At 36.8% G+C, this 25,710-nt stretch overlaps 1 protein-coding gene across 1 annotated transcript; it reads left to right on the top strand.

Annotated features, from left to right (window-relative positions):
- Nucleotides 1-1,200: 1,200 nt before the first annotated feature.
- Nucleotides 1,201-3,314, top strand: LOC110756340 (polyol transporter 5-like). The gene is made up of 3 exons (XM_021957755.2): nucleotides 1,201-1,372; nucleotides 1,582-1,928; nucleotides 2,238-3,314. Exons 1-3 carry the CDS (start codon nucleotides 1,216-1,218, stop codon nucleotides 3,312-3,314), a joined length of 1,581 nt encoding a protein of 526 aa, XP_021813447.2. The 5' UTR covers nucleotides 1,201-1,215.
- Nucleotides 3,315-25,710: the final 22,396 nt, after the last annotated feature.

Genomic DNA, 25,710 nt, shown 5'->3' with positions numbered 1-25,710 from the left:
TCTGGGAGAGAAACCATAGAGGATAGGAAGGAGAACAACTTTCATGAAGAGACCTTGGCCGTGGGTGGGCGGAAACCGCCGATATAGCCCTAAAAAATTCCAATGACAATGGATAAAAAGCTGGGAAATTCAGAGATAACATTCGGTTTAAGATTGGGGTTTCAAGATCGGTTCTTTAGTTCGTTTTGAAGAGGATGACGAGACTAACAACGTTTATGAAGACAGTGTGGCCAAATTCTAAATGCAAAGTGGTCAAAAGTTGCCAGGAAGTGACGGTGTCACTATTCACCGCGAGAGAAGGGAGAGAAAAAGTCACAAGAAGAGAGAAAGTGAGGGAAATCTGACTGCGCGGTAGGGTTTTCGGGCTTTAACCCTACTTCTAAAATTACCATTTTACCCAAAACGTTTTTAGACCATAATTTTCTCAATTTAACTCGGAATTGGGCCCACTACGTGTCTACGTACTCGTGAGAGCGAGCTCCATGCAAAGGTGTAATCCAAATTCTTGAAATAAATTCCGAGCCAAAAGTGACCAACAAAGTCAAATTCTTTATGAACATACATTAAAATATGTACACTTTCAATTATGTTGTTCAACGTATTTTTATTTTGATAATATGTGTTTTTAGTACAAGTGATTGGGAGAGGAGAGAGTTTACACAAATATTTATTGGGTGCAAGGCAGTTAGTTATGCTGCAACTTATCCTGAGGGCCACAGATCAAGCTGAATGGATCGGTCAATGAGGACCAACCAATCCCATGAGCTCCCAAAATGAGATCAATTAATATATCCAAGTCAATTTTTTTTTGGGTCAAGAATTAGTATATCCAAGTCTAACGACGGAACAGTTGACCCTTTTTGTTATTTTCTTCCATTGTTGGGTTATTATTGTTTTCCTCACTAAAAGAAACCTGTCATCACCTTTAATCCAATTTTGTCTTCATCCTTCCCTGTTGATCAGATTTCAAGCAGTACATCCCATTTGATTGGCGCCACAAATAGAAACCAGAATTTGTTTCCAAAAACAAAACCAACGCCGGCATCAGCACAAAACAACAGCAGCTCCAGGAAACGGATAGAAACCATACAACTACTTTAGGTTAGAGTTAGCTTATATATTCTCTTCCTCTCTCTCTCTCTCTTTCTCATCGCTCATTGATAAGTGATCACTCCATCTCTCTCTCTCTCTCTCTCTCTCTCTCCAAATATCAAAATGGCTGACCAAAGAGTAGAAGACAATGCTGTCGCCGGCCAACTCCAGAACGACCATCGTATTGCAGACTTTGATCACCCACAGAAACCCAAGACAAACAAGTTCGCTATAGCCTGCGCCATTTTGGCTTGCACGACTTCAATCTTATTGGGTTATGGTAATTATCCTTTACACCCTCAGTTCTTCAAAATTCACGAGCCAAATAAAATTTATTTTTTCTTTCCTAATTGTTGTTAGGCCCCGGAAATAGTCAGCCTGAAGTTGGCGCTTGTTTTATTATTTTTATTATTTTTAATCACAATCCTTAGGGAAAAGTGCATGAATTGTACTGGAGTGTGGTTAATTATATTAATTTTGTGTACACAGATATTGGTGTAATGAGTGGGGCGAATATCTTCATCCAAAACGACCTCAAAATCAGCGACACCCAAACCGCAGTCCTTGCGGGCACTCTAAATATCTACTCCCTCATTGGCTCCGCCTTGGCCGGCCGAACCTCTGATTGGATTGGCCGCCGGTACACCGTTGTCCTCTCTGGAGTCATCTTCTTTGTCGGAGCTCTCCTCATGGGTCTTGCTCCCGGCTACGCCTTCCTCATGTTTGGTCGATTCGTCGCTGGAATCGGCGTCGGCTACGGTCTCATGATCGCCCCGGTCTACACCGTCGAGATCTCTCCGACGTTGTCTCGTGGCTTCCTCACATCTTTCCCAGAGGTTTGTTTTGTTTCATTGTTTGTCTCTTTACTATATATATATTTTTCTTTTTTGGTAATTAGATTCCACAAGTACCTTATGTTTTATATTTTGCTTCAAATTTTTTTCCCTTTATTTTATTGATGAAAGGGACACAAGACCTCAACTGCAGTTGTAACTACTTTAACCACTTGAGCTACACCCAAAAACAAGATTAATTAAAGAAAAAGAGTTGTGATCAATTGTGTATGTATATTTACTTTTGGACAGTAGGTGTGGAATTTATACTAATTGATTAATTTGTTCATTTGAAAATTTGTACATGTCTAGGTGTTTGTCAATCTTGGCATATTATTGGGGTACGTATCCAATTATGCATTCTCCAAGCTTCCAACTAACTTGGGCTGGAGGTACATGCTCGGCGTCGGCGCACTTCCAGCGGTGGTTCTTGCCGTCGGTGTTTTAGCCATGCCCGAGTCACCTCGTTGGCTTGTCATGCAGGGACGACTCGGGGATGCCAAGCGAGTTCTCGACAAAACCTCAACTTCCAAGGAAGAGGCTCAACTCAGGCTAGACGACATCAAAGAAGCTGCAGGCATCCCCATGCACTTAAACGAAGACGTTGTTTCGGTCACGAAACAAAGCCACGGCGAAGGTGTATGGAGACAACTGATCCTTCATCCCACACCGGCCGTTCTTCACATTTTAATCGCAGCCCTTGGTATCCATTTCTTTCAACAAGTCACAGGCATAGACTCCGTCGTTTTGTACAGCCCAAGGATCTTTGCGAAGGCCGGGATCACCTCTTACGAGCACACGCTATTGGCAACCGTGGCCGTTGGATTCATCAAGACCATTTTCATCTTCATCGCCACGTTTCTCCTTGATCGGGTCGGACGACGCCCGTTGCTTTTGACCAGCATGGGTGGAATGATATTTTCCCTGGCGTGTCTCGGTGCGGCGCTTACGGTCGTCGAGCATCACGACAGCACAATCCCGTGGGCCGTCGCATTGTGCATCACCATGGTGCTATTCAACGTTGCATTTTTCTCTATCGGTCTGGGGCCCATCACATGGGTCTATAGCTCTGAGATCTTCCCGCTAAAGCTGCGAGCGCAAGGAGTCAGTTTGGGAGTGGCCATTAACAGGGTGATAAGTGGCATCATCTCCATGACTTTTCTTTCCTTGTACAAGGCCATCACGATTGGCGGGGCCTTCTTTCTTTATGCGGGAATTGGAGTATTGGCTTGGGTCTTCTTCTATACAATGCTTCCGGAAACACAGGGCAGAACCCTTGAAGAAATGGAGCTCTTGTTTGGTAAATACCATAAGTGGAGACAAGCCAACGCCATGCTCAAGAAAGTTGATCATGGTGATGGCGATGAAAACAAGGGTCAAGTCAACTAAGAATAAAGATTAAGTCTACAATAGGTATTGTATTGAAGTCTCACGGCTACCACAAGTGAATCGACATTTGCATTTCATTTGTCTTCCACAAAGAATTATTACTGCAACCAATGCATTCGCTCAAGCGACTACATAATTTAAGTTCAAAATATCAAAAGCAGGGATCCACATCCATGTGCACTAACATGAGATTTACTCCCATAATCAAGCTCAGCCTTGTTCAATCTTAGTTGTCCAACCAAAACTAACAAGTCAAGAAATGTTTATGATAAACGTGTCCTTGAAATACTCAACAGATTGGTCGAGTGGACTAAAATACTCAACAGATTTTTGAGGAATTTGACATAAATTGAAACGTGTCGTTGAATTGCTATGAATTGAACTACGATGATAAAATTGACAAAATTGAAACTACAGGGATAAAATTTACAAATTTGAACCCAAGCGGAATATTACATGGTAAAAACTAGCATATTAAAATGGTGGCCTCGTTAAAACCTTCTCGGTGAAAACCACATGGGATAACTCCCGGGATGGGAAAGAGTACCACCTAGGCTATTAACTAAAAAGAAGAGTCAATCACCTACTACAAGAATTAGACAACTCGAGACCAATCCTCCCTAACGCCATATAAAAGTCATTGTAGTCCGATATCTAACCAAAAATAAAACTCCTTTGTACGAACACTAAAACATGCAATACGGTGCGCCACTTCGTTTGCAGTACGGGGAACAAAACGAACACATGAAGACATCGCCTCAAGAAGACGCTGAATCTCTTTCACAAGCACTCCCTCAGGACACTCTTCTTCCTTTGAAAGCAACTGTATTGCAGTCAAATTCTGACAAGACCCGCCCCGAATTCCTCGGAACCTAAGACGAATCCTTTGGAAATTTCCAACATCAGTAAGATGTCGAGCCCACTTATTAATAACCGAGACTCTGCCAAAATTTTGGCAGAGTTTCCCCTGAAAATTGGACTTTTCCCCAAATTTTTCAATATGTTAAAAACACATTTTAAAACACCATATGGCAGCATGCACAAGTTAACAACATGCAATTGCATAATAGGCCTCCGGCCTTCAAATAATTCGAAACAGAACCAGCAGTGTTCTTAAGTCGAATAACACATAAACAATGCAATTAATGATCTCAAACAACTTTACGAATACCACCGACATCATTAAATAGGATTCAAATCCAATAACCACCTAAAAATCCATTCACATACTCAGTATCGGCCATACCTCTTAAATATAGCGGCTGCACCTAGGTGAGACCCCAGGCTACCTACGTACCCCTTGGTGAGGGATCAAGCCACATGTAATTCTTATCTTGACAAATCACGATTTCAGATGATATACGATTATTTAAAGCAGAACCAACGATAAGTTTCAGATTCATCTACAACTACAAATTCGACAAGACACATATTGAACACATTATAAATTGCTTCTCTTATGTCAGTTCAACTCCGCAACCATACCCTATCCAAGGCGTATGTTGCCGAACAACACTTTACAATCCACGACTTAAACATTTGTACATGTACAGAGTACTTATGAAGCACAATCTCACGAATCTCAACCCAGAAACAAATCTACATATAGCCGAATCCTAAAGACTCGTACGCCTGTGACAAGTCCTACGCTCACAGACTACCCAATCAAGGGTCTACAGTAACACCTTGTCAAGGGTGCCCGAGTTCTGACATATCCACGTATCCATATCCATGTTTCCAAGTATCCATATCCACTGTTTCCAAGTATCAGTATCCAAGGGGAGGTACATATGATGATGCACATCATATACTAAGGTAAATGAAAGACCAACTTTGAGAGCATACAACTCAGCTGCCAGCACAGACAGAGGACTGGGGGCACGCATAACAATTGCGCCCACCATGTCACCGTGTGAGTCATGTACGATTAAACCTACACCCCGAATTCCATCCCTTGAATCCAAAGCACTATCCACATTAAGTTTAATCTAACCATCCTTAGGGGGGTGCCAATGTCGATCACGATTTAACAAAGAAAAACTATTATGATATAGTAATTGAGATTTAGAGCACTTAGCGAATGGTTAAACCTAACAACACTATCACTTCCATTTAGAACCTTCAGATAGAGTTGGCAGATATCATTCCCCTCAACATCCCAATACTAGTAGACTAAAGACCATCAAGACCAGGAGATTTCATTGGAGCCATAGAATGTTGTCACACCACTACTACAAAAATTGAAATAGACGACGGGGAAACGCCGTCGTCTTTTTCTTTTTCAAACCGTCGTTAAATCGACAGTCGTCTTTTTGAAAGTCAAACTACGACGGTAATTCACCGTCGTCTATTATATGTAAAAACGACGGTTTTTAAAAGAACCGTCGTCCATTACATGTAAAGACGACACTTTTTCTGAAAAAACCGTCGTTATTGAATGTAAAGACGACACTTTTTTTTATAGAACCGTCGTCTATTAAATATAAAGATGACACTTTTTCTGAAAAAACCGTCGTCTATTTAATGTAAAGACGACACTTTTTTTGAACAAACCGTCGTCTATTTAAATGTAAAGACGACACTTTTTCTGAAAAAACCGTCGTCTATTTAATGTAAAGACGACACTTTTTCTGAAAAAGCCGTCGTCTATTTAAATGTAAAGATGACACTTTTTCTGAAAAAACCGTCGTTTATTATATCCAAAGACGTCTATTAAATCTAAAAAAGACGGTTTTGTTCCAAAAAATCGCCGTTTATTATCTGTAAAAATGATGTACTAATTTCATTTTAGATATCCTAAAAAATTATTTCTTTCATAAAACTTGAAGATTCAATTGTAATTACATTGTTTACCAATCTTGATTCCTACTATATCCATACAAAATACCATATTTATAACATTATAACCTATAATTACAAAATACCATATCCAAAGCATTAACCTATGGTTGTTGTATCTTCCACAATTTGTACTTGTTCTCCACATTCAGCTGTCATCTTGGAGTAGTGTTCTAAGTCATCTTGGTAAAATGGATCTTATATTCTTCTAAGTTGTCATCTTGGCCTTTGAGCTACACTTGATATAAGCTGCAGCACCTATTTGCCATGTCATCTTACCTGAGCAATCAAAAACCACAATAAGATTACATTATCTTGCTGTCATTTTAACTAACAAAAAATATGCATAAGCTTATGCAGGAAAAGTGCATTTGTAACACAATACAGAAGAACATTTTGACTAACTTAGAGTTTCTTTTGTGACGTGGATGGCGAGCTCACCAAGAAGGCGCGATGGAGATCTGTCATCGAACCTCAAGCGACATCGAAGACCAAATCTGATGTTCTAGGATTTTCCCATCTCACAAGGTCTCTAGATATGTTTTCAAGGACATCGTCGTCGTTGACTGTGAATATGGCGTCGATGGCGGCTAGTGATGACTAATGCGAAGAACGATGGCGTTGATGGCGTCGCTGCGTCGATAGCATTGACGGCGTCGCTGCTTCGATGGCGTCGATGGCTGGTAGGTACGTATGAGGAGTAGAAAGGTGAGAGATGGAGTGTTTCAGATAGCTCAGGAGGGTTTCAAGAAGAGAGGAGCTCAGGAGGTTTCAAGGAGGGAGAGATAAAGTTTTCAGAGACGGGGGAAAATCTGAAAATTTGTCGAGCGCGAATTCACTTAAGTGGCCTTTTTTAGCGTGTTTTAAAAGATGACGCTTGTTAATGAGAGATAAGGTTTTCAAAGACGGGGGAAAATTTGAAAATTTGTCGAGCGCGAATTCACTTAAGCGGCCTTTTTTTAGCGTGTTTTAAAAGATGACGCTTTTTATAAAAAAATCGTCATCTTTACATATAATAGACAACCCTTTTTTTAAAAAAACCGTCATCTTTACATATAATAGACGACCCTTTTCATAAAAAACCGTCGTCTTTACATAATCCGTCATTCGTTTGTTTTAAAATTAAGTCGTTTATTATGATTTACAACGTCTTTAATTTCTTAATGCCGAAGTGGTTTGTGGGTTTTATAAATAATATTTTATTCTATTTAATTCGAAATATTCATAATAAATTTAAAATAAATCCAAAAAATGCAACGTCAACTCCTATGAAGTCATTGAGATATTTTCTTCCCCCTTAAGCTTTAAAAAATTAAGTTTGAGTTATACAAATTTAAAATTACCACCAAAAAGAAAAATGTTTTCATGAGTCACAATATCACTTATACTTTAATGGTTTATGGTTTAGGGTTTAGGGTTTAGGGTTTAGGGGGATAAAGGTTTATTTTTGGGGTTTAGGGTTTATGGTTAATATATATTAGGCTGTAAAACCATAATCCCTTTTCTAAAATTATTTAAACATATATATATATATATATATATATATATAATTTAGGGTTTATATTTTATGGTTTAGGGTTTAGGGTTTAGGGTATAGATGTAATAAGCGTCATGTTTATTTATATTGTTAACGACGGTTTTTTTGTTTTCCGTCGATGATTATCGAAGAGCGCATTTCTAAACCATGATTTCTTTAAAATGACGTTGTACACACTGTTGAGGCCCAAAAAATCCATGGTTGGGCCCGAATAAATTCATAGCCCAAAACGATATATTATCGAAAAAGGATCCAATTTGGAGTACACGAAAGTCTGCCATGCACAAGCCACATCCTGCATGCCATGCCAAATAAAAATCTGTCATGCTAGAAATTGATATTAAAATTATAAAGATGCATTTAGCTATGCAAATTCATGCCAATTATCCTATCAAGCGTCATAATTAAAAGCATGCCAAACGACATGCCATGCCAAGCGACATGCCATGCCAAGTGGGAAATTATTATTTCACACCCAATCGCACTTCAAGCTTAAGTGGGCCCAAGCCACTCAAATGCCCGGGGCTTGCTTGAGTGGGTTGTGGTATGGATGGTAACAAATTGTCATGGGACCCATTGATGAGTCAAGAAATGGAAGTCTCGGGGCGCTTGGGGGCCTCGGGACTAAGCACAAGAAGAGAGATAGCCCATTACCTCAACTAGGGTAGCCCAACCAAAATGACCCATTACTTTAGATATCCCATAAAAGCCCAAATACTTGGTAAATTCAGCCCACTCATTAAATAGCTTGGTTTGCTATGTTAAAAAGGCCCAACTATTTGAATAAAGGGAAGTCAAAGCCTCCAGCACTTGGCTGAAACAAAGGGCCACGAGAAGAACAAAGGCTCACATGTGAGGGGCTGCTGGGAGAACGAATCCCAAGTGCAAGCATTCAAGAAACCGATGGGTATTGGCATGCAAGGGAGGACGCTACTTCTTAAACCAGCAGGCGCACCCATTTTCCTTTCCCTCATCAGATTTAGCTATGAAAAAAGGAGGAAAGAAGAGGAAGAAGATGAGTGAAAATAGAAGCCCCCCCTCTGAGGCAGCCGCTGGAAGAAACTTAGAGCACCCAAAATCTCTGATTTTGTGGGATTGGGCAGAGCCAACTTTGCCACCATGAAGTAAGTCAAGAAAGAGGAGAAGAAAGGAAGAGGAAAGCTTAGCTAGAATGGGAAGAAACCATTAGGGTTTCTTGGAGAAGAACAAACCCCAGCAACTATAAATAGGGCCTCTCCTACACAATGATCGGTTCATAATTGTATATTATTTCTTACCCTTCTAGCTTATGATTTGGTTATGTTTTTGAGTTAAACTTGTGCTTTTAATCCTTTTTGTGTTTATCTTTCAGTTAATTGAGCTTTAGGTAACAATGATGGCTTTGGAAAACATAATTCATGCAATTCAAGCATGTTAAGGCCTAATTTGGATGAATTGATGAAGAGCTTAAAGACAAATTCATTATGGCTACAGCCCCCTGCCAGTCCAGTTCCGTAGGTCATATTGTAAGCTTTGTTTCAGCCACCTACATAGCTCGGATGAGGCCACATTCTTCATGAAAGTTTCTCCAATTGGTGTGTACTATAACATATCCAAAATTCAGCCCCATTGGATAAATCTGGGGTCCGTTACCTAGCAAACACAGAACCATGCTCAGGATGGATCTTATCAGCGCGGAAAATGAGTTAGCAATTTGTTTCGGCCTTAACTTCTTCCTCCGACCTTGGATTGGCCCAAATAACATATGGCTGGAAAGAAGACATTCTGAACTTCAATTTAGAGTGCTTAAAGTCCTAATTTGATTAAGAGAAGCCCAAGTTGTAAGCCCTTGAAGTTGCTGGTCATGCTGACCTCAGCATGTGCTGGTTGAATGCTTGGTCATGGTGAGCTAGGTATGAGCTATCATTTCTGGTTGGAAGCTTGGTCATGGTGACATGAAGATGAGCTAGGGCTGCTGGTGGGATTTAGTGGTGAAGTGCATCACCCATTTCAGATTTTCTAATACAAGTGCATCAACCATTTCAGATTTTATAATTCAAGTGTTGTATGCATTAGTCTTATTGAATTCTGATTTTCACTTCCCCTAGGCCTATAAATAGGGAAGTTCTCTAAGCTTGTAATAACACCCCAAGGGGGGGAGCTCTCAAACACTTCTCTAGAGCTCCCTTCCCTTCTCTCCCTCAAATTCTCTTAGTTTCTCTTTCTAGTTTTCAATTGTTATAATGAGATCTTTGTGCTGAAATTTTCCTTTAAGTCTTTCCAAGTTCTACTTTAATTTTCATTGTTATGTAAATTCTTTTCTTTAGTTTCAAGTTTGATTAGTTTCCAAGTTTCAATTATGATTTTTGTTCTTATTCATTATGCTTATAAGTTAATATGCTAGTTTGAATGATTGATCACCATTTAGGCTTGCATGTTAGCTATCTTGGTTTGAATTAAGAGTAGACACCATACTTTAATTCGAATTGAACTATGAATAGGAAGAGTATGTATGGACATTCGACAACAGGGATTAGATACATGCTTGGTTGTTTAAATTGTTCTTCTATGCTTAATGGGTTCCTAATGCTTAATTTTAGGTTAGACAACAAATGATCAAATTAGGGAATTAGGAACACAAGGTTATGACCACACACCATGGCTTAATCATACATTAGCTAGAATCAATCCGTTAATCTAATTGAACTTGGGAACTTATCTACTTGAGTTAGTTATTTTCTTTCTTCCTTGTTTTATTTATTTCCTTTCTTTTTCATTTCTGTTTTGTGTAGGAGAAATGAATTGGATCATTCAATCACCAATCCTCGTGGGATCGACCTCGCACTTACATACGCTATACTACCAAACGGCTCGTGCACTTGCGAGTATCACAAGTTGAGGATGCAACTGAATCCATTTTGGTACAGCTGTATCTACACAACAAGTTTTTGGCGCCGTTGCCGGGGATTGGCAACATAGTTTGGTTCTATTTCTTTTCCCTACTTGTTTTATTTTTATTTTTCATTTTCATGTTTTTCTAGACAATTTCAAGTTTTAAAGATAATGACGTTAATGGACAAGTTGTGTTTGTAGTCCAACAGAAAAGGACAATTGCCCAACAAGCAAGAGAACTGGGTTTAAGTCCCAGCTTACACAACCCATTGGTGCTTGTTGCTTTGAAGCATGGAATTGGATGTGTGTTGATTTTCCTTTTCATTTTAGTTTTTATTTCCTAATCCTTTTAATTCCATTTCAAGTTTGTGTGTTTGTTTTAGAAATTTATGATAGCTTAATAAAAATGGAGAGATATGGCAACCTCAATCATAAGAATGGGAAGTGTGGAGCAATGGGAGAAGTCGCGACCTCCAAGTGCATCACATTCGACCTAATTGCTTCAAGGGGGAGCATTTCAATCCTTTCTCTTCTTTGAATTATGTTTATTTCCGTCATTGTTTTTACCTTTTGGTCTGCGTTGAGTTCTTTGTTTTTCTCTGCTGAATCCAACCATATAAAGAACGTGAAATTTGGACTTACGGTTGGAAAGTTATAGCCTAAAAACTGAACACAGGTCGAAGCTGAAAAACAGAGAAACGAATCTGTCCAAATGGTGATAAACGGGTGATAGAAAGTGCTGTTTGTGTTTTTCTTTGGTTTATTGGTTTGTTTCTTTTAGTACAACAATTTATGTTGTTTGTTTGAATTTGTTTTGAGTACTTAGTTCATTTTCGTTTATGGTTTGTTGTTCCATTTTATCTTAATTTGTTTTTGTTTCTTATCTTAAAAATTTTAAAAAGATTTTTCATATGAGCTGACTTATGGTAACTCCAGTGAGCACTTCCGTCAATACAGTGTCTAGGAGTTCTATAGGCGACACCTTCGGTGTCTAAGAAGTTTGGGTTTTAAGCGGGACCATTGTGACCCCTCCAACCTTCCCGGATCCCCTGGCTGTGTTTTCTGAGGCCCTTAACTGGTCATCCATGAGTTGCTTGTATATTTGTGTGTTGTTTTTATATATAAAAAAAAAAAAATTTAAAAAAATTTTAAAATTAAAAAAAAATTGAAATTTGAGTTTTTATTTTTTTTATCCTTGTAAATTGCAATTTGGAACTTTTTTTTTTATTTATTTATTTATTTTTCTTTGTGTGGTCAGTTAGTTGTAAATAATAATAAATTTTTTAAAAAAATCAATTTGGAACTTCTTTGTTTTCTTTTTTTTTGTTTTGTTAAGTTAGTTTATGTATTTATTTACGTGGTGTGGTTAGTTAGTTTATTTCTGAGTGTTAAAAACATATTATTTTTATTTCACTCAAACACTGCATTACAAACAAAGAAAAAAAAAAGTAAAAAATTTAAATTTAAAAAAAAAAAAAGAAAAAAAAAAAGAAGAACATTCAAATAAATTAAAAATAAAAACAACTTCTTCTTCTTCTTCGTCTTCATCTTCATCTTCATGGCATGCCTCTATTATCTCTTACTTGCAGAATCTGCAGCAGCTCCACATGGTCCTCATTTTTTCTTTGCAGTGCTTCCACGTGCTGATTGGCACAGTAGAGCCGCTTCTGCAAGTCCGCCACCATAGCCTTCAAGGAAACTATTTCCTCGCTCATCGCGGCACACTCCCGTGTTCTCGCCAGCAATCGCATACCCAAATTGGTAGCCGAGACCGCATGGAGAACAGTTAAATTATTGGACTCCTCCACCGCTGCTTTGTCAGACCTCTGTGCCACATGCAGATGATCTGTCGGTGTGAGCTTGCTGCCAATCATGCCTCCAAGCAGCGCTGCTCTGTTCGGCATTGCCTCAGAAAAGTTCGGTATTACCTCAGCAAAGTTTGAGGCCGTACCGTGATGATATGTGGAGTTTGGGAAGGCATGGTTTTGAGGAGCCCTTATCTGCGCATTCGGTGGTGCAAGGGACAGTTCAAGGCTAAGATCATCAAGGTGAGTGCATGAGGATGCCATTGTTTTGTTTTTGGATTTTTTGATGTTTTCTCTAAATTTGCAGGAAGAAATGCGGGGTGCTCTTCTACTTCACCGAGATGAGTTTAAATAGACTTATGCAGATGAGGGAGCCGAAAGCACTTCGGATCTCGAGGGTGCTATCCTGTGCTCTTTTCTCTCGGATCCCTTCATTTCTGGCGCAAATTGCGAGCACGTTTTTTTTTAAAAGGGAGCATGTCTACACTTTCACTTACTTTTGCCTCCCTGTTTTCTGATGTTTGTGTTTTTGCTTTTTCAGTTTTTATTTTATTTTATTTTATTTTATTTTATTTTCAATTATTTTCTTCTTGTTTGACTGGTTTCTTAATAATGTAGTTGGAAGAAGAGACAAAATTAAAGATGCGTCTTGGACACCTGGTGCAAGAATCCCAACTCTTCTTTTAAATTCTTGTTTGAATTGCGTGTTTATTTCAGTTTATTTATTTATTTATTTATTTTGTTTTTTTATTTAATTAGGTAGTATAATTTAAAACTCATAGGATATTCTTTGAAGGAGCTAAATTTTTGGTAACTCCAGTGAGCAACCGCAGTCTATACAGTGTCTAGGAGTTCTTTAAGGCGACACCTTCGGTGTCTAAGAAGTTAGGGTTTTAAGCGGGACCATTGTGACCCCTCCAACCTTCCCGGAACCCCTGGCTGTGTTTTCTGAGGCCCTTAACTGGTCATCCTTAAGTTTTTCTCTTAAAAGAAGAAGCAGTTATTTGTGTATTTACTTAACTAAAAATAAAAAAAATAAAAAAAAAAAATCTTGTTTGGGTCTTCGTGTTTTTGTTTGATTGTCGTTCTTTAAATTTAGGGTCAATCGTTTCTTTGAGATAGCTAACGTTTTTATTTCCCAATTAAAGAAAAAAAAAACACACATACACTTTAAAATTAAATAAAAACTGAAATCATTTCTTCTTGGCCTTCGGTGTCTTGACCATAGGAGCTTTGAGTTTGGCCCTCTGGCTGTCCTCTTCCGGGGTTTCACGCACAGCCTCTTGGGGCTCATCACTTGAGCTCCCAAAGATCGCAATCTTAGCTTGAGCGTAACTACTCTCGCGATCTGCTTGTTTGCGTTTACCCGGTCTGTCTAGGTCCTCCAGCTGCTTTCGCATGTCGCGAGAATACAACTCTACCATCTTTGATAGGTTTTTATTCTCGTCCCGCAATACTTCTAGCTGGTGTCGATTCACCTCCACTATCCTTGACCTCTCCCTTTTTAAGCTCTTTATAGCACTTTGACAATCTTCAACCATACTTCGCTCCGCCGCCAATTGAGCTTTCAGCACCTCTACCTCATGGGACTTCGCAAGTAGGCGATGACCCAAACTTGCGACACATGCTGTACTCTGCACGCTCAGTGCCAGGGCATCACTCGTGACCCGGTTGTCATCCCTTGTCCCGAACACACGTATATCTTTGGGAGTCACTAAATTTCTGCAAACTCCAATGGCAACATCGTTGTCCAGGAGTATTGAGTCATTGACAGTCACAGGCCCCCGTGCGGAGGCAAAGTAGGGCATCCATACTGGAGCTACTGCTTGGCCTCGTGTCTGAGTCGGTGGAGCTAGGTTGAGATCTAACGAAAAGGGGTAGGAAGAAGCCATTTGATTTCTCACTTTTTTTTTTCTTTTTCTTGCTTCTTTTCTCTTTTGTGTTTCTGAGTTTGTGTGTTTTTTGTTTTTTGTTTTTTTCCCTTCTTTTTCCTTCTTATAGATGTAGTCTTTGACAAACAAACCCTAGCCGTTGCAGCGTCTAAGCGTTTTCTGAATATCCAGCGTTCCTCGAGTCCCACAACCTTCTCACTTTCCAACCGTTTCCAACACATTTGTCACGACTTGCTTTGTCTGAACGGACACGTTCAGCAAAGTTGTCGCGCCTTTCCATGAGCCCGTAATTTTCGCTTGTGGATCTGCGGCGCCTCTATGCGTCGACACGTGGCTCCTGCTTTCTGCCCGTGACTATCCATGAAACGACATCAGGGACCACATTCCCTCTTTTTAGAAATCCCGCTTTGCGCTCATAATTCACGTTTTATCTTTTTAAGAAAAAAATTAAATTTAAACGTGTGTGCTTCAGATTTCATGTTGGGTCAGGTTTTACCGTTGTTGGGTTAATTTTATTTTGGGTTGGGCTTTCAATTGTTTGGGTTTCAGTTTATGTAAGACTATCTGTTAGGGCTTACTGTTTTGAGTGTTTTACTGTTTCGTGTTTTTTTATTTATTTATTTTATTTTATTTTATTTGATTGTTTGTTTTGTAATTTTTATTTTGTAATTGTTTTATTTTATTTTTGTATGTTTTGTGATTTTTATTTGCTTTAATACCCTTCATTTGTTGTTATGACATTGGTTGTGGCTAATTTTTAAACATTGAGGACAATGTTCATTTCTAGGTTTGGGGGTATTGGAGTTTAGCAAGTAAATTTGGTTTTTCTTAAAATTAAAAAAAATAATAATTGAAAAAAAAATATTTATTTTTTTGCTTGTTTTTATTTTAAGTATTGTTTTGTTTTGTTTTTGTTTTGAGTCACTTTCCGAACACTTATGATGAGATAGTGATAAATGTTTGCATGACTTAAATAAAAATTGGATTTCATTTTATTTTAGTGTTTTTTTTCTTTATTAAAAAATAAAAAAAAATTTGGCATTGTTCTAGCATGATATGTTTGAAACCTTCTTTACACTTGCCATTTGTTTCATAATTTTCCAATTAAAGGATTTGCATGACCCAAAGAATTGTATCAAGCACAAATTAGACTTATATAACCATATAAAGTGAGCTTTTGAGCCTTGTACTTCAATTCATGAGTGTTATATACATACTCTTATTTTCTTGTCATCAAAGTTGTTGTTTGATCTCATTATTCATTGATTTGGTTGAACACTTAAAAGTCATTCATTCTTATGCAATTTGATTTCATGACATTTAAGAAGTGATATTAAGGCCCTCTTTGGATCGTTTGTGCCTTTCAAGCTAACCTTATGCATGCTTAAGCATGATTTTCCATTGTTAACCATTTTGAGCCTACATGTAAACCTTTTCTTTCATTTACCAATTTTATTTCCTCGCCTTAGCCCGAAAAACAAATATTTACCTTTCTAAGGAACTCATGAGCTTTAATTGGGATGTGTTTTTCATACTAAGTTTGGGAATGGGTGTTACATTTCGAAGAAAAAAAAAATCACACAATTGGTGAAAGAAAAGAGAAAATTTAAGTGGTGGTTGATTGAAATTTCATTTTTGGGCCTTCAAAATAAATTGGTGGTTGTTCAGGAAAGGAGTGAATCAATGTAAATGAAGGGTATAAGGAGTTTTGATCAGGTAAAAGAAAAAAATCTAATCGTGATGATTCGAAGTCTTGTAAACAATTATTTTATGCTCTTGCATTGCGAGTTCCTTGGACTTTGTATTATCCATATCCTTCATTTCTTACTCACCTTACACCCTTGGCCCCATTACAACCCATGTTAAAGACCTAAATTGATCTTAAATGTCATGTGGTTGAATTGCATTCATTTTTCTACTTTTAAGTGTTTGACATCCTTCTTGAGATCATATTAATGCAAGTTCTTCATATTTCTATTGCGAGTTAAGTCCCTTATGGTTTAACTCTATTCTCATGTTTATAACTGAGTGTGCATTATAGCCCTCTTCTGAGTGATTCATTTGTGAGAGGACAACTTTGGTGAGATTTGAAGTTGAACTTATGCTTTGTATGATTTTTGAAATTGTGTGAAAACTAAGATTGGGGAATTTGTTGCATTTGGCTATCACACTACTACACTTTGAGCATATTGTGTTTAGAACTTTGCCGCTTTGTAAATAATGTCTAAAAATTGAGCTTTTATTGTTAAAACGTTTAAGTCATGTGCATGAGTCATTTCTCTTCAGAAAATGTTCGGAAAAATTGTTTTAAGTTCTTTGTGTTTTTGTGTTTGTTTTTGTTTTTGGTTTTGCTTAAGGACTAACAATCTTTAAGTTTTCTAATTACTTTGTTTTACAGAGTCAGTAAAACGTTTGTGGGTATCGTATCTGTTAAACCCTCAGGAGACACAACTCCTCCTACTAGGGATGCCTAGAGGTTTAAAGGCTTGTTGCATATGCTAAATGCAATCGAGTTACCTACGAAAGTGGTTTAGTTAACTTCTAGTTTTGTTTTTAACTTTGTTTTGTGTTGTTTTGCTCGAGGACTAGCAAAATCTAGGTTTGGGGGTATTTGATCGGTTCATAATTGTATATTATTTCTTACCCTTCTAGCTTATGATTTGGTTATGTTTTTGAGTTAAACTTGTGCTTTTAATCCTTTTTGTGTTTATCTTTCAGTTAATTGAGCTTTAGGTAACAATGATGGCTTTGGAGAACATAATTCATGCAATTCAAGCATGTTAAGGCCTAATTTGGATGAATTGATGAAGAGCTTAAAGACAAATTCATTATGGCTACAGCCCCTTGCCAGTCCAGTTCCGTAGGTCATATTGCAAGCTTTGTTTCAGCCACCTACATAGCTCGGATGAGGCCACATTCTTCATGAAAGTTTCTCCAATTGGTGTGTACTATAACATATCCAAAATTCAGCCCCATTGGATAAATCTGGGGTCCGTTACCTAGCAAACACAGAACCATGCTCAGGATGGATCTTAACAGCGTGGAAAATGAGTTAGCAATTTGTTTCGGCCTTAACTTCTTCCTCCGACCTTGGATTGGCCCAAATAACATATGGCTGAAAAGAAGACATTCTGAACTTCAATTTAGAGTGCTTAAAGTCCTAATTTGATTAAGAGAAGCCCAAGTTGTAAGCCCTTGAAGTTGCTGGTCATGCTGACCTCAGCATGTGCTGGTTGGATGCTTGGTCATGGTGAGCTAGGTATGAGCTATCATTTCTGGTTGGAAGCTTGGTCATGGTGACATGAAGATGAGCTAGGGCTGCTGGTGGGATTTAGTGGTGAAGTGCATCACCCATTTCAGATTTTCTAATACAAGTACATCAACCATTTCAGATTTTATAATTCAAGTGTTGTATGCATTAGTCTTATTGAATTCTGATTTTCACTTCCCCTAGGCCTATAAATAGGGAAGTTCTCTAAGCTTGTAATAACACCCCAAGGGGGGGAGCTCTCAAACACTTCTCTAGAGCTCCATTCCCTTCTCTCCCTCAAATTCTCTTAGTTTCTCTTTCTAGTTTTCAATTGTTATAATGAGATCTTTGTGCTGAAATTTTCCTTTAAGTCTTTCCAAGTTCTACTTTAATTTTCATTGTTATGTAAATTCTTTTCTTTAGTTTCAAGTGTAATTAGTTTCCAAGTTTCAATTATGATTTTTGTTCTTATTCATTATGCTTATAAGTTAATATGCTAGTTTGAATGATTGATCACCATTTAGGCTTGCATGTTAGCTATCTTGGTTTGAATTAAGAGTAGACACCATACTTTAATTCGAATTGAACTATGAATAGGAAGAGTATGTATGGACATTCGACAACAGGGATTAGATACATGCTTGGTTGTTTAAATTGTTCTTCTATGCTTAATGGGTTCCTAATGCTTAATTTTAGGTTAGACAACAAATGATCAAATTAGAGAATTAGGAACACAAGGTTATGACCACACACCATGGCTTAATCATACATTAGCTAGAATCAATCCGTTAATCTAATTGAACTTGGGAACTTATCTACTTGAGTTAGTTATTTTCTTTCTTCCTTGTTTTATTTATTTCCTTTCTTTTTCATTTCTGTTTTGTGTAGGAGAAATGAATTGGATCATTCAATCACCAATCCTCGTGGGATCGACCTCGCACTTACATACGCTATACTACCAAACGGCTCGTGCACTTGCGAGTATCACAAGTTGAGGATGCAACTGAATCCATTTTGGTACAGCTGTATCTACACAACACACAACACAACACAACCCACAACCTTCAGAGAGCAAGCTTTCTCTCTCACTTGCAAACCCAGCAATTTTCGTGCTATCCCTGCCAAGTCTCCTTTATTTCCTCTGTTTTGGCTGATCGACAGAAGTTTTGGCAGAGTCTCCGCCAAGCTGCCGGAAGCTACAAAAATCACCCAAAACTCTCCACCAATCCTCCTTAGAACCCCTCCTCTCTTCCATTAGAACCTCTGTACTTCGTAGGAGCCCACAACTCTCTCTCTCTAAAGTGCTAAACCTATGATAATTTTGCTCCCATGCCACATGCCTCTCATGCCAAGCCCGAAAGTTTATCTCTAAACATGAAGAAATTATCTGTAAGTTGCTGTTGTTTTTGTTGGTGAAGATAACCAAAATACTTCCTAAGGCTTTGCTGCCCTTTCGAAGCATTTTGGGGCTTAATTTTCGAACTCAGACAAAGGGGACAACTTCATCAGCCCAGCCCACTTGCTGCCGGAAGAAAAAGACCCCTACACACACATAACAACGTCATAGTTTTTTAAAAAGCGACGTAAAAGGTTTTTCAAACGACGCTATTTTTCAAACCGTCGTCTTTACATATAATAGACAACCCTTTTTATTAAAAAACCGTCGTCTTTACTTCATAATAGACGACTCTTTTTATAAAAAACCGTCGTCTTTACATATAATAGACAACCCTTTTTTATAAAAAAACCGTCGTCTTTACATATAATAGACGACCCTTTTTATAAAAAAAACCGTCGTCTTTACATATAATAGACGACCCTTTTTATAAAAAAACCGTCGTCTTTACTTATAATAGACGACCCTTTTTATAAAAAACCGTCGTCTTTACATATAATAGACGACCCTTTTTATAAAAAACCGTCGTCTTTACTTATAATAGACGACCCTTTTTATAAAAAACCGTCGTCTTTACATATAATAGACGACCCTTTTTATAAAAAACCGTCGTCTTTACTTCATAATAGACGACCCTTTTTATATGAAAACCGTCGTCTTTACATATAATAAACGACCCTTTTTATATGAAAACCGTCATCTTTACTTCATAATAGACGACCATTTGCATATAAAAAGGGTCGTCTTTACTTCATAAAAGACGACCCTTTTTATAAAAAAACCGTCGTCTTTACTTAATAATAGACGACCCTTTTTATAAAAAAAACCGTCATCTTTACATATAATAGACGACAGTTCTTTCAAAACAACCATGTCTTTACCAAAAAAAGGACACTTGATTTTTAAAAGACGACGCTTGTCATACCTGATGTCGTTGTTTTTTGGTCAGATTCTAACTCTAAAGAAAAGCTTTTTAATAAGACGACACTTTTTTATTTGTGTGCGTCGTTATAAAAAAATTCTCAACAGTATCTCCATTTTTTAGTTGTTTAAGTCACTTATCCACGACGGTTTTTTGTTCTATCGTCGTCTTTTTCTGGTCGTCTTTTGCCCTTTTTGTAGTAGTGCACCCCAATTTATTTACTTAATTATTGAGAGTGTGAGGTAAAAGAAAAACTAAAATTAAAAAATTTAAATAGCAAGAAACATGAGAATTAAACATAAAACTTCTATTTAAACCAAAGTAATTTACATTGTAATTTTACAAGCAAAATTTCAGGAAAATACAGACTCTTAACAAAACATCCAAAACTATCTGCAACTCATTCTTCTTGTTTCCTTGTCACAACTAAACTTCAGATTCAAAACCTGCAATAAATTCATTAAGGGGTGAGCATTACATGCTCAGTAGAGGCCCTATATGATTAGTGAGATTTTTAATGTACAATTTATGCAATGTATGAATCAACTTCCATTCTACCCAACCCGTTAATCTATATAATAGGGCAAACAAATTTGCATGTCCCATACCATGCATTTTACCACTGTGATTCCGAATGCCCCATTATATAAACTAACACCCATTTCAATCATCCCATAATTCCCCTTTTGCTAGTTATCTTGTCCATACCATTGATCTCCAAGCCCAAATCACCCAATCGACAATTATACCGCCGATTTCCTAATCTACTGTGCACACGGGCTCGCCTAAACTTGGTCCCTACAATGGTCAGACTCAACTACACAAAAGAACCTTCCCATTACCCTCTTTTCCATAATTTATTTGTCAACCCAAGAATTCCAAACACCACAGACAACATATGAACATGTCAATATTAATCAAATTATAATGATAATTAACAATCATGTAAACACCCAATATCAAAGATAATAATCAAACAATATTACCAAGCATAATATAGTGTTCACAATATTTAATTAAATCAATTTATGCAAAACCTCCCCAAGAAAGAACCCTTACCTCAAATCCAAAGCTATTGTATAACTCCCAGTTGTAAGTTCAAATACTTTGAACTTCTTCAAAACCTCTCCACACTTAGTTCTTTTGTCTACGAATTTTTTTTAATTTAGGAAACTACTATAACTTGAAGAACTTATGATCCAAAGCTATTATGTAGGACTATTTATAGTAGTTAGAGTCGGTAAAGAAAATTTGGTTGAAGCTTTAACATTGTGCCACATAACTAACCTAGGGATTTCTAGACTGCATCCTAGGATTTATAGATTACATGGGTGGCTTGAAGATAAAACTGCCACCCCATTTAGTCTTTAGGTGCTGGCTCCGAAGAGTGCTTAGTAAGCACTTTCCAATTACATTTATATATACAAGGCTTCCTATTATTCTTACACCTCAAGTTAATATTCACCACCTCATGCTATTGTGGTTTTTGAGGACTCTAAAAAGCAACACGTCAAACTTTTCTAAACACTTATGTATAAATATTATATAAGATTGAAGTGAATTGGCATAGTTAAAACCATATAATAGATTTGATAGGTTATAGCAAAAGCTTTCACGTGGCTTGCCATGCAACTTATATATATATATATATATATATATATATATATATATATATATATATATATATAGCATTAAAACTATTAATTTTAAATATTTAATTTCCATGAAATATTAGTGTACATATTTAAAAAATATGTATATATAGGGTTTCACAAATGTAATGCCAACCCCAGATCTTTTCTTGTAAAAGGCAAATTGAGCGCACGTTGAGTCTTTTAGGAGACACGGTTCTTGACAGAAGGAAAAATTTCATCAACCATATTTCCACCATTAGAAGGAATTAAACAATTCTAGAATTCTAGAAAAAGGTCTCCCACTTTTTGGCAATCTGTTTGTACCAAAATTTGCACTTTTTGGCCAAACTCTCTATTTTAGCCAAAATACATTTGGACTTATTTTTTACTCATCAGCCCAATTGGCTATTCGGGCTCCACTTGCCAAAAATTGGAAAAGAAGCCCATATCATTCCAAGAGATAAAATAAGCCAAAATAGCTTTCCCAAGTTTCCAGATTACATATTTTGAAACTTGAGGTCTGACCTTCATTAACTCAAGACCATATCAACAGAAAGGTAAAAGCAAAAGTTATCTCCTATAGCCATTTAAGTCTCAGGAACTACAGACCCGTGTGGTCTAATCAGTTAAGATATTTTGAAGCACAAGTTACAAAAATGGCCAGAAGGTATTCAAAAGGAATTCTTAGAGAAAGCATGCTGAGTATCTCTGCAAAACATCCATGTGCCTCCAAAAGAGGGATATTTTCTTCACAAGTTACAAGGAAAAGATATTCATCACAACTGATTTTTTCCAGGAGATATTTTCCAGATATTTTTAGGAACCAAAATTCCTATAAATACAAGGGATGAGAACTGAAAAACGACGACCAACAATCAACAAAACAAATACAAAAGAAACAATCAGTTCACTGATCATTCTAGCCTTCAATAGAAGCAAAGCCAACAAAGGTACCAAGGACCTTCAAAGCTATCCTTGAGATTCTGCTCAGAAGTCCCAGCCACTCACAATTCAACTTGATTATAGCTCGGCCAATTTCAACATTGGTATCGATTTCCAGCTAATATTTATTAGTTGAAGGAGCAACCAATTCAGTCCAGTCCAGGCAGTCCAGTCCAGCCACACAATCCAGTGCAGTCCAGCTTGACTAAAATAGTCTTAGAAATGGCATTTCAGGCAGAATTCGAAGTCCAATATTTTGATGTATTTCCAGACTTAGTAGTTCCTTTCATTTACTGTATTTCAAACAGTTCTCCTTGAACTTGTTTTTATTTTCAAACACTTGTATTTTTGCTTTACTTCCCAGTTTTATTTAGATAAATTATGAAGTCCTTACCAGTCTAAGGCATAGAAAAGAACTTACTTGGGAGATATTCCTCACCCAAATTCACAATCGTTTGTTCAAAGTCAATAGCTTGGGGCGCAAGTTATTTTTACTCTCACGTCTGTTAGAATTGAAAAATTGCTAACGGTGGCACGCTCGACACACAAAGAAAGTTAATTTATTGACCAACCATGGTCTCTGGATTAATGGGGAACTTTACCCTACCATCACAGGAAACAAATCAAAACGGGTGAACACAATCATACTGCAACCGGTTTTGGGCATTTAAAGTGTCCTAAAGTGTCCAACACTACTACAAAAAACACTTTGCGCGACGAAATAATTTTGTTGCGCAAAGTACAATTTCGAAATTTTGGTCGCGCAAAGATCGTAAAGAAAGGTTTTGCGCGACGAAATTTTTTTTTTGTCTCGCAAAGATACTTTGCGCGACGAACGATAACAACTTTGCGCGACGAATACTAACGTCGCTCAAAGATACTTTGCGCGACAAATTAAAACTACTTTGCGTGACGAATACTATCAACTTTGCACGACGAATATTAATTACTTTGCGCGACGAACACTTTGCGCGACATTAACTTTTAATTAAAATTTCGCGCAAATCTTTGTGCGACGAAATATTCAATTTTTTAAAATTTTTGTTTTAAAATTTTTTTTTTAAAATTTTTGTTTTTTTAAAATTTTTAATTAAAATAAACTAGTTTAATAGTTTGCTCGACGAAATATTTTGTCACCCAAGGTTTTTGACATTTTTTTTTTATTATTTCTCTTATATCAATTTCATTATATTAATTTTTCAAATTTTTACTTTTTAAATTTAATTTAATTGTATGATTTTATTTTTTTTAATTACTTTAATTTAAATTGAAATATTCAAAATAAAATTACATATGAAAAATAGTGGTCAAATTATCCAATATATATAATATTCAAAATGTACACATAAATTAACAAAGTACAATAATAAAATCTACAAGCCTATTGTGGTGATAGTGGCGGAGGATATGTTTCGATAGCGTCCAAATCCTCAACTTTAGCCGTCAAAGTCTCGACGATTCTCTACACAAAAAAAAACAAATATTGTCAAATAACAAAAAATTGGAATAAACTCAAAACTAACTCCAAAAACACATATTAATGAAAAAAAAAATTAAAGTTTGGAGAGAATATACCTTTTGGCAAGATTTTGAGTGAGTGAGAATGAGAGGGAGAAGTGAGTGTGAGAGAATAGAGAAGATAGTGAGAGGGAGATGAAAGAGTGAGTGAGAGTGAGAGATGATGAAAAGGGAGATAAGAGAGTGAGTGAGAGTGATAGATAGTGAAGAGAGAGATGAGAGATTAAGTGAGAGGAGTGAGTGTGAGAGAAAGGGTAGGATTTGGGAAGAAGGAAAGAGAGAGGAGAGGTAAGAGTAGAAGACATTGAGAAAATGGTGGAGGTGTTATTTTGGTTTTAAAAACCGTATCACTTTGCGCGACGAAACAATATATTGGTCGCGCAAAGTCTCGAAATTTTTTTTATAAAAAAATTCCAATTTTTGGTGCGCGCCGAAATTTTTAGGGTTTTGCGCGACGAAATTTTGGTCGCTCAAAGTTTTGCACGACCACAATATTCCCGCTTCCCATTTTTGGTACCCGCCCAAATTTTTCGGGTATACTTTGCGTGACGAACCATATATTGGTCCCGCAAAGTCGTAAATTTTTTTTTTTTAAATTCCCATTTTTGGTACCCGCCAAATTTTTAGAGTATACTTTGCGCGACGAACTACTATATATTGGTCGCGCAAAGTTGGAATTTTTTTTTTTTTAAAAATTCACATTTTTGGTACCCGCCCAAATTTTTCGGGTATACTTTGCGCAACGAACTACTATATATTGGTCCCTCAAAACTTTGCGCGACGAACTTTATATTGGTCCCGCAAAACTTTGCGCGACAAACGACTATATATTTGTCCCACAAAACTTTGCGCGACGAACTATATATTCGTCCCGCAAAGTCGTAATTTTTTTTAAAAAAAAAAATTCCCATTTTTGGTACCCGCCCAAATTTTTAGAGTATACTTTGCGCGACGAATTATTATATTGGTCGCGCAAAGTCTTAAAAAAATTTAAAGCTACTAATAAATATATATACTATTCAATTTCTTAAGTGTTATACGTACAAAATAAACAATTTTAAAGCTACTCAACGATCCAACCGTCAAACTTGTTTGTTTATACTTCGAGATCATATACGACAAAATTCAGAAAAAATAAACATTAAGAGATCAAGTAATGGGACAAAACATTTCGACGGTTATAAAAGAAAAATCAAGATTTAACGGTTATTTCAACTCTAATTTTGATGATTTTTTACAGCTACACTCCTTGAGCCTATATGAATACAATGACTGCATTCGATCATCAATTGAAAATATTTACACTAGTGGATACCACAAAATCTTATGTTATATTTAATGAAAGTATAAATAAACTCTTAATTGTTAGTGAATATATTGTTTTGATGGCATACACATTCTACGAAACTAGTTTCAACGATCCAACCATCAAACTTGTTTGTTTACACATCGAGATCATATACGCCAAAAATCAGGAAAAAAAAAATTCAGAGATCAAGTAATGGGACAAAACATTTTGACGGTTATAAACGAAAAATCAAGATTTAACGGTTATTTCAACTCTGATTTTGATGATTTTTTACAGCTACACTCCTTGACCCTATATGAATACAATGACTGCATTCGATCGTCAATTTAAAATATTCACACTAGTGGATACCACAAAATCTTATGTTATATTTAATAAAAGTATAAATAAACTCTTAATTGTTAGTGAATATATTGTTTTGATGGCATATGCATTCTACGAAACTAGTTTCAATGATCCAACTGTCAAACTTGTTTGTTTAC

Source organism: Prunus avium, chromosome 8 (genome assembly GCF_965620075.1).
Source record: "Prunus avium chromosome 8, drPruAviu1.hap1.1, whole genome shotgun sequence".
NCBI lineage: Eukaryota > Viridiplantae > Streptophyta > Magnoliopsida > Rosales > Rosaceae > Prunus > Prunus avium.
The sequence above is the reverse complement of the archived record's forward strand: the minus strand, read 5'-3'. Positions and strand labels throughout refer to the sequence as shown.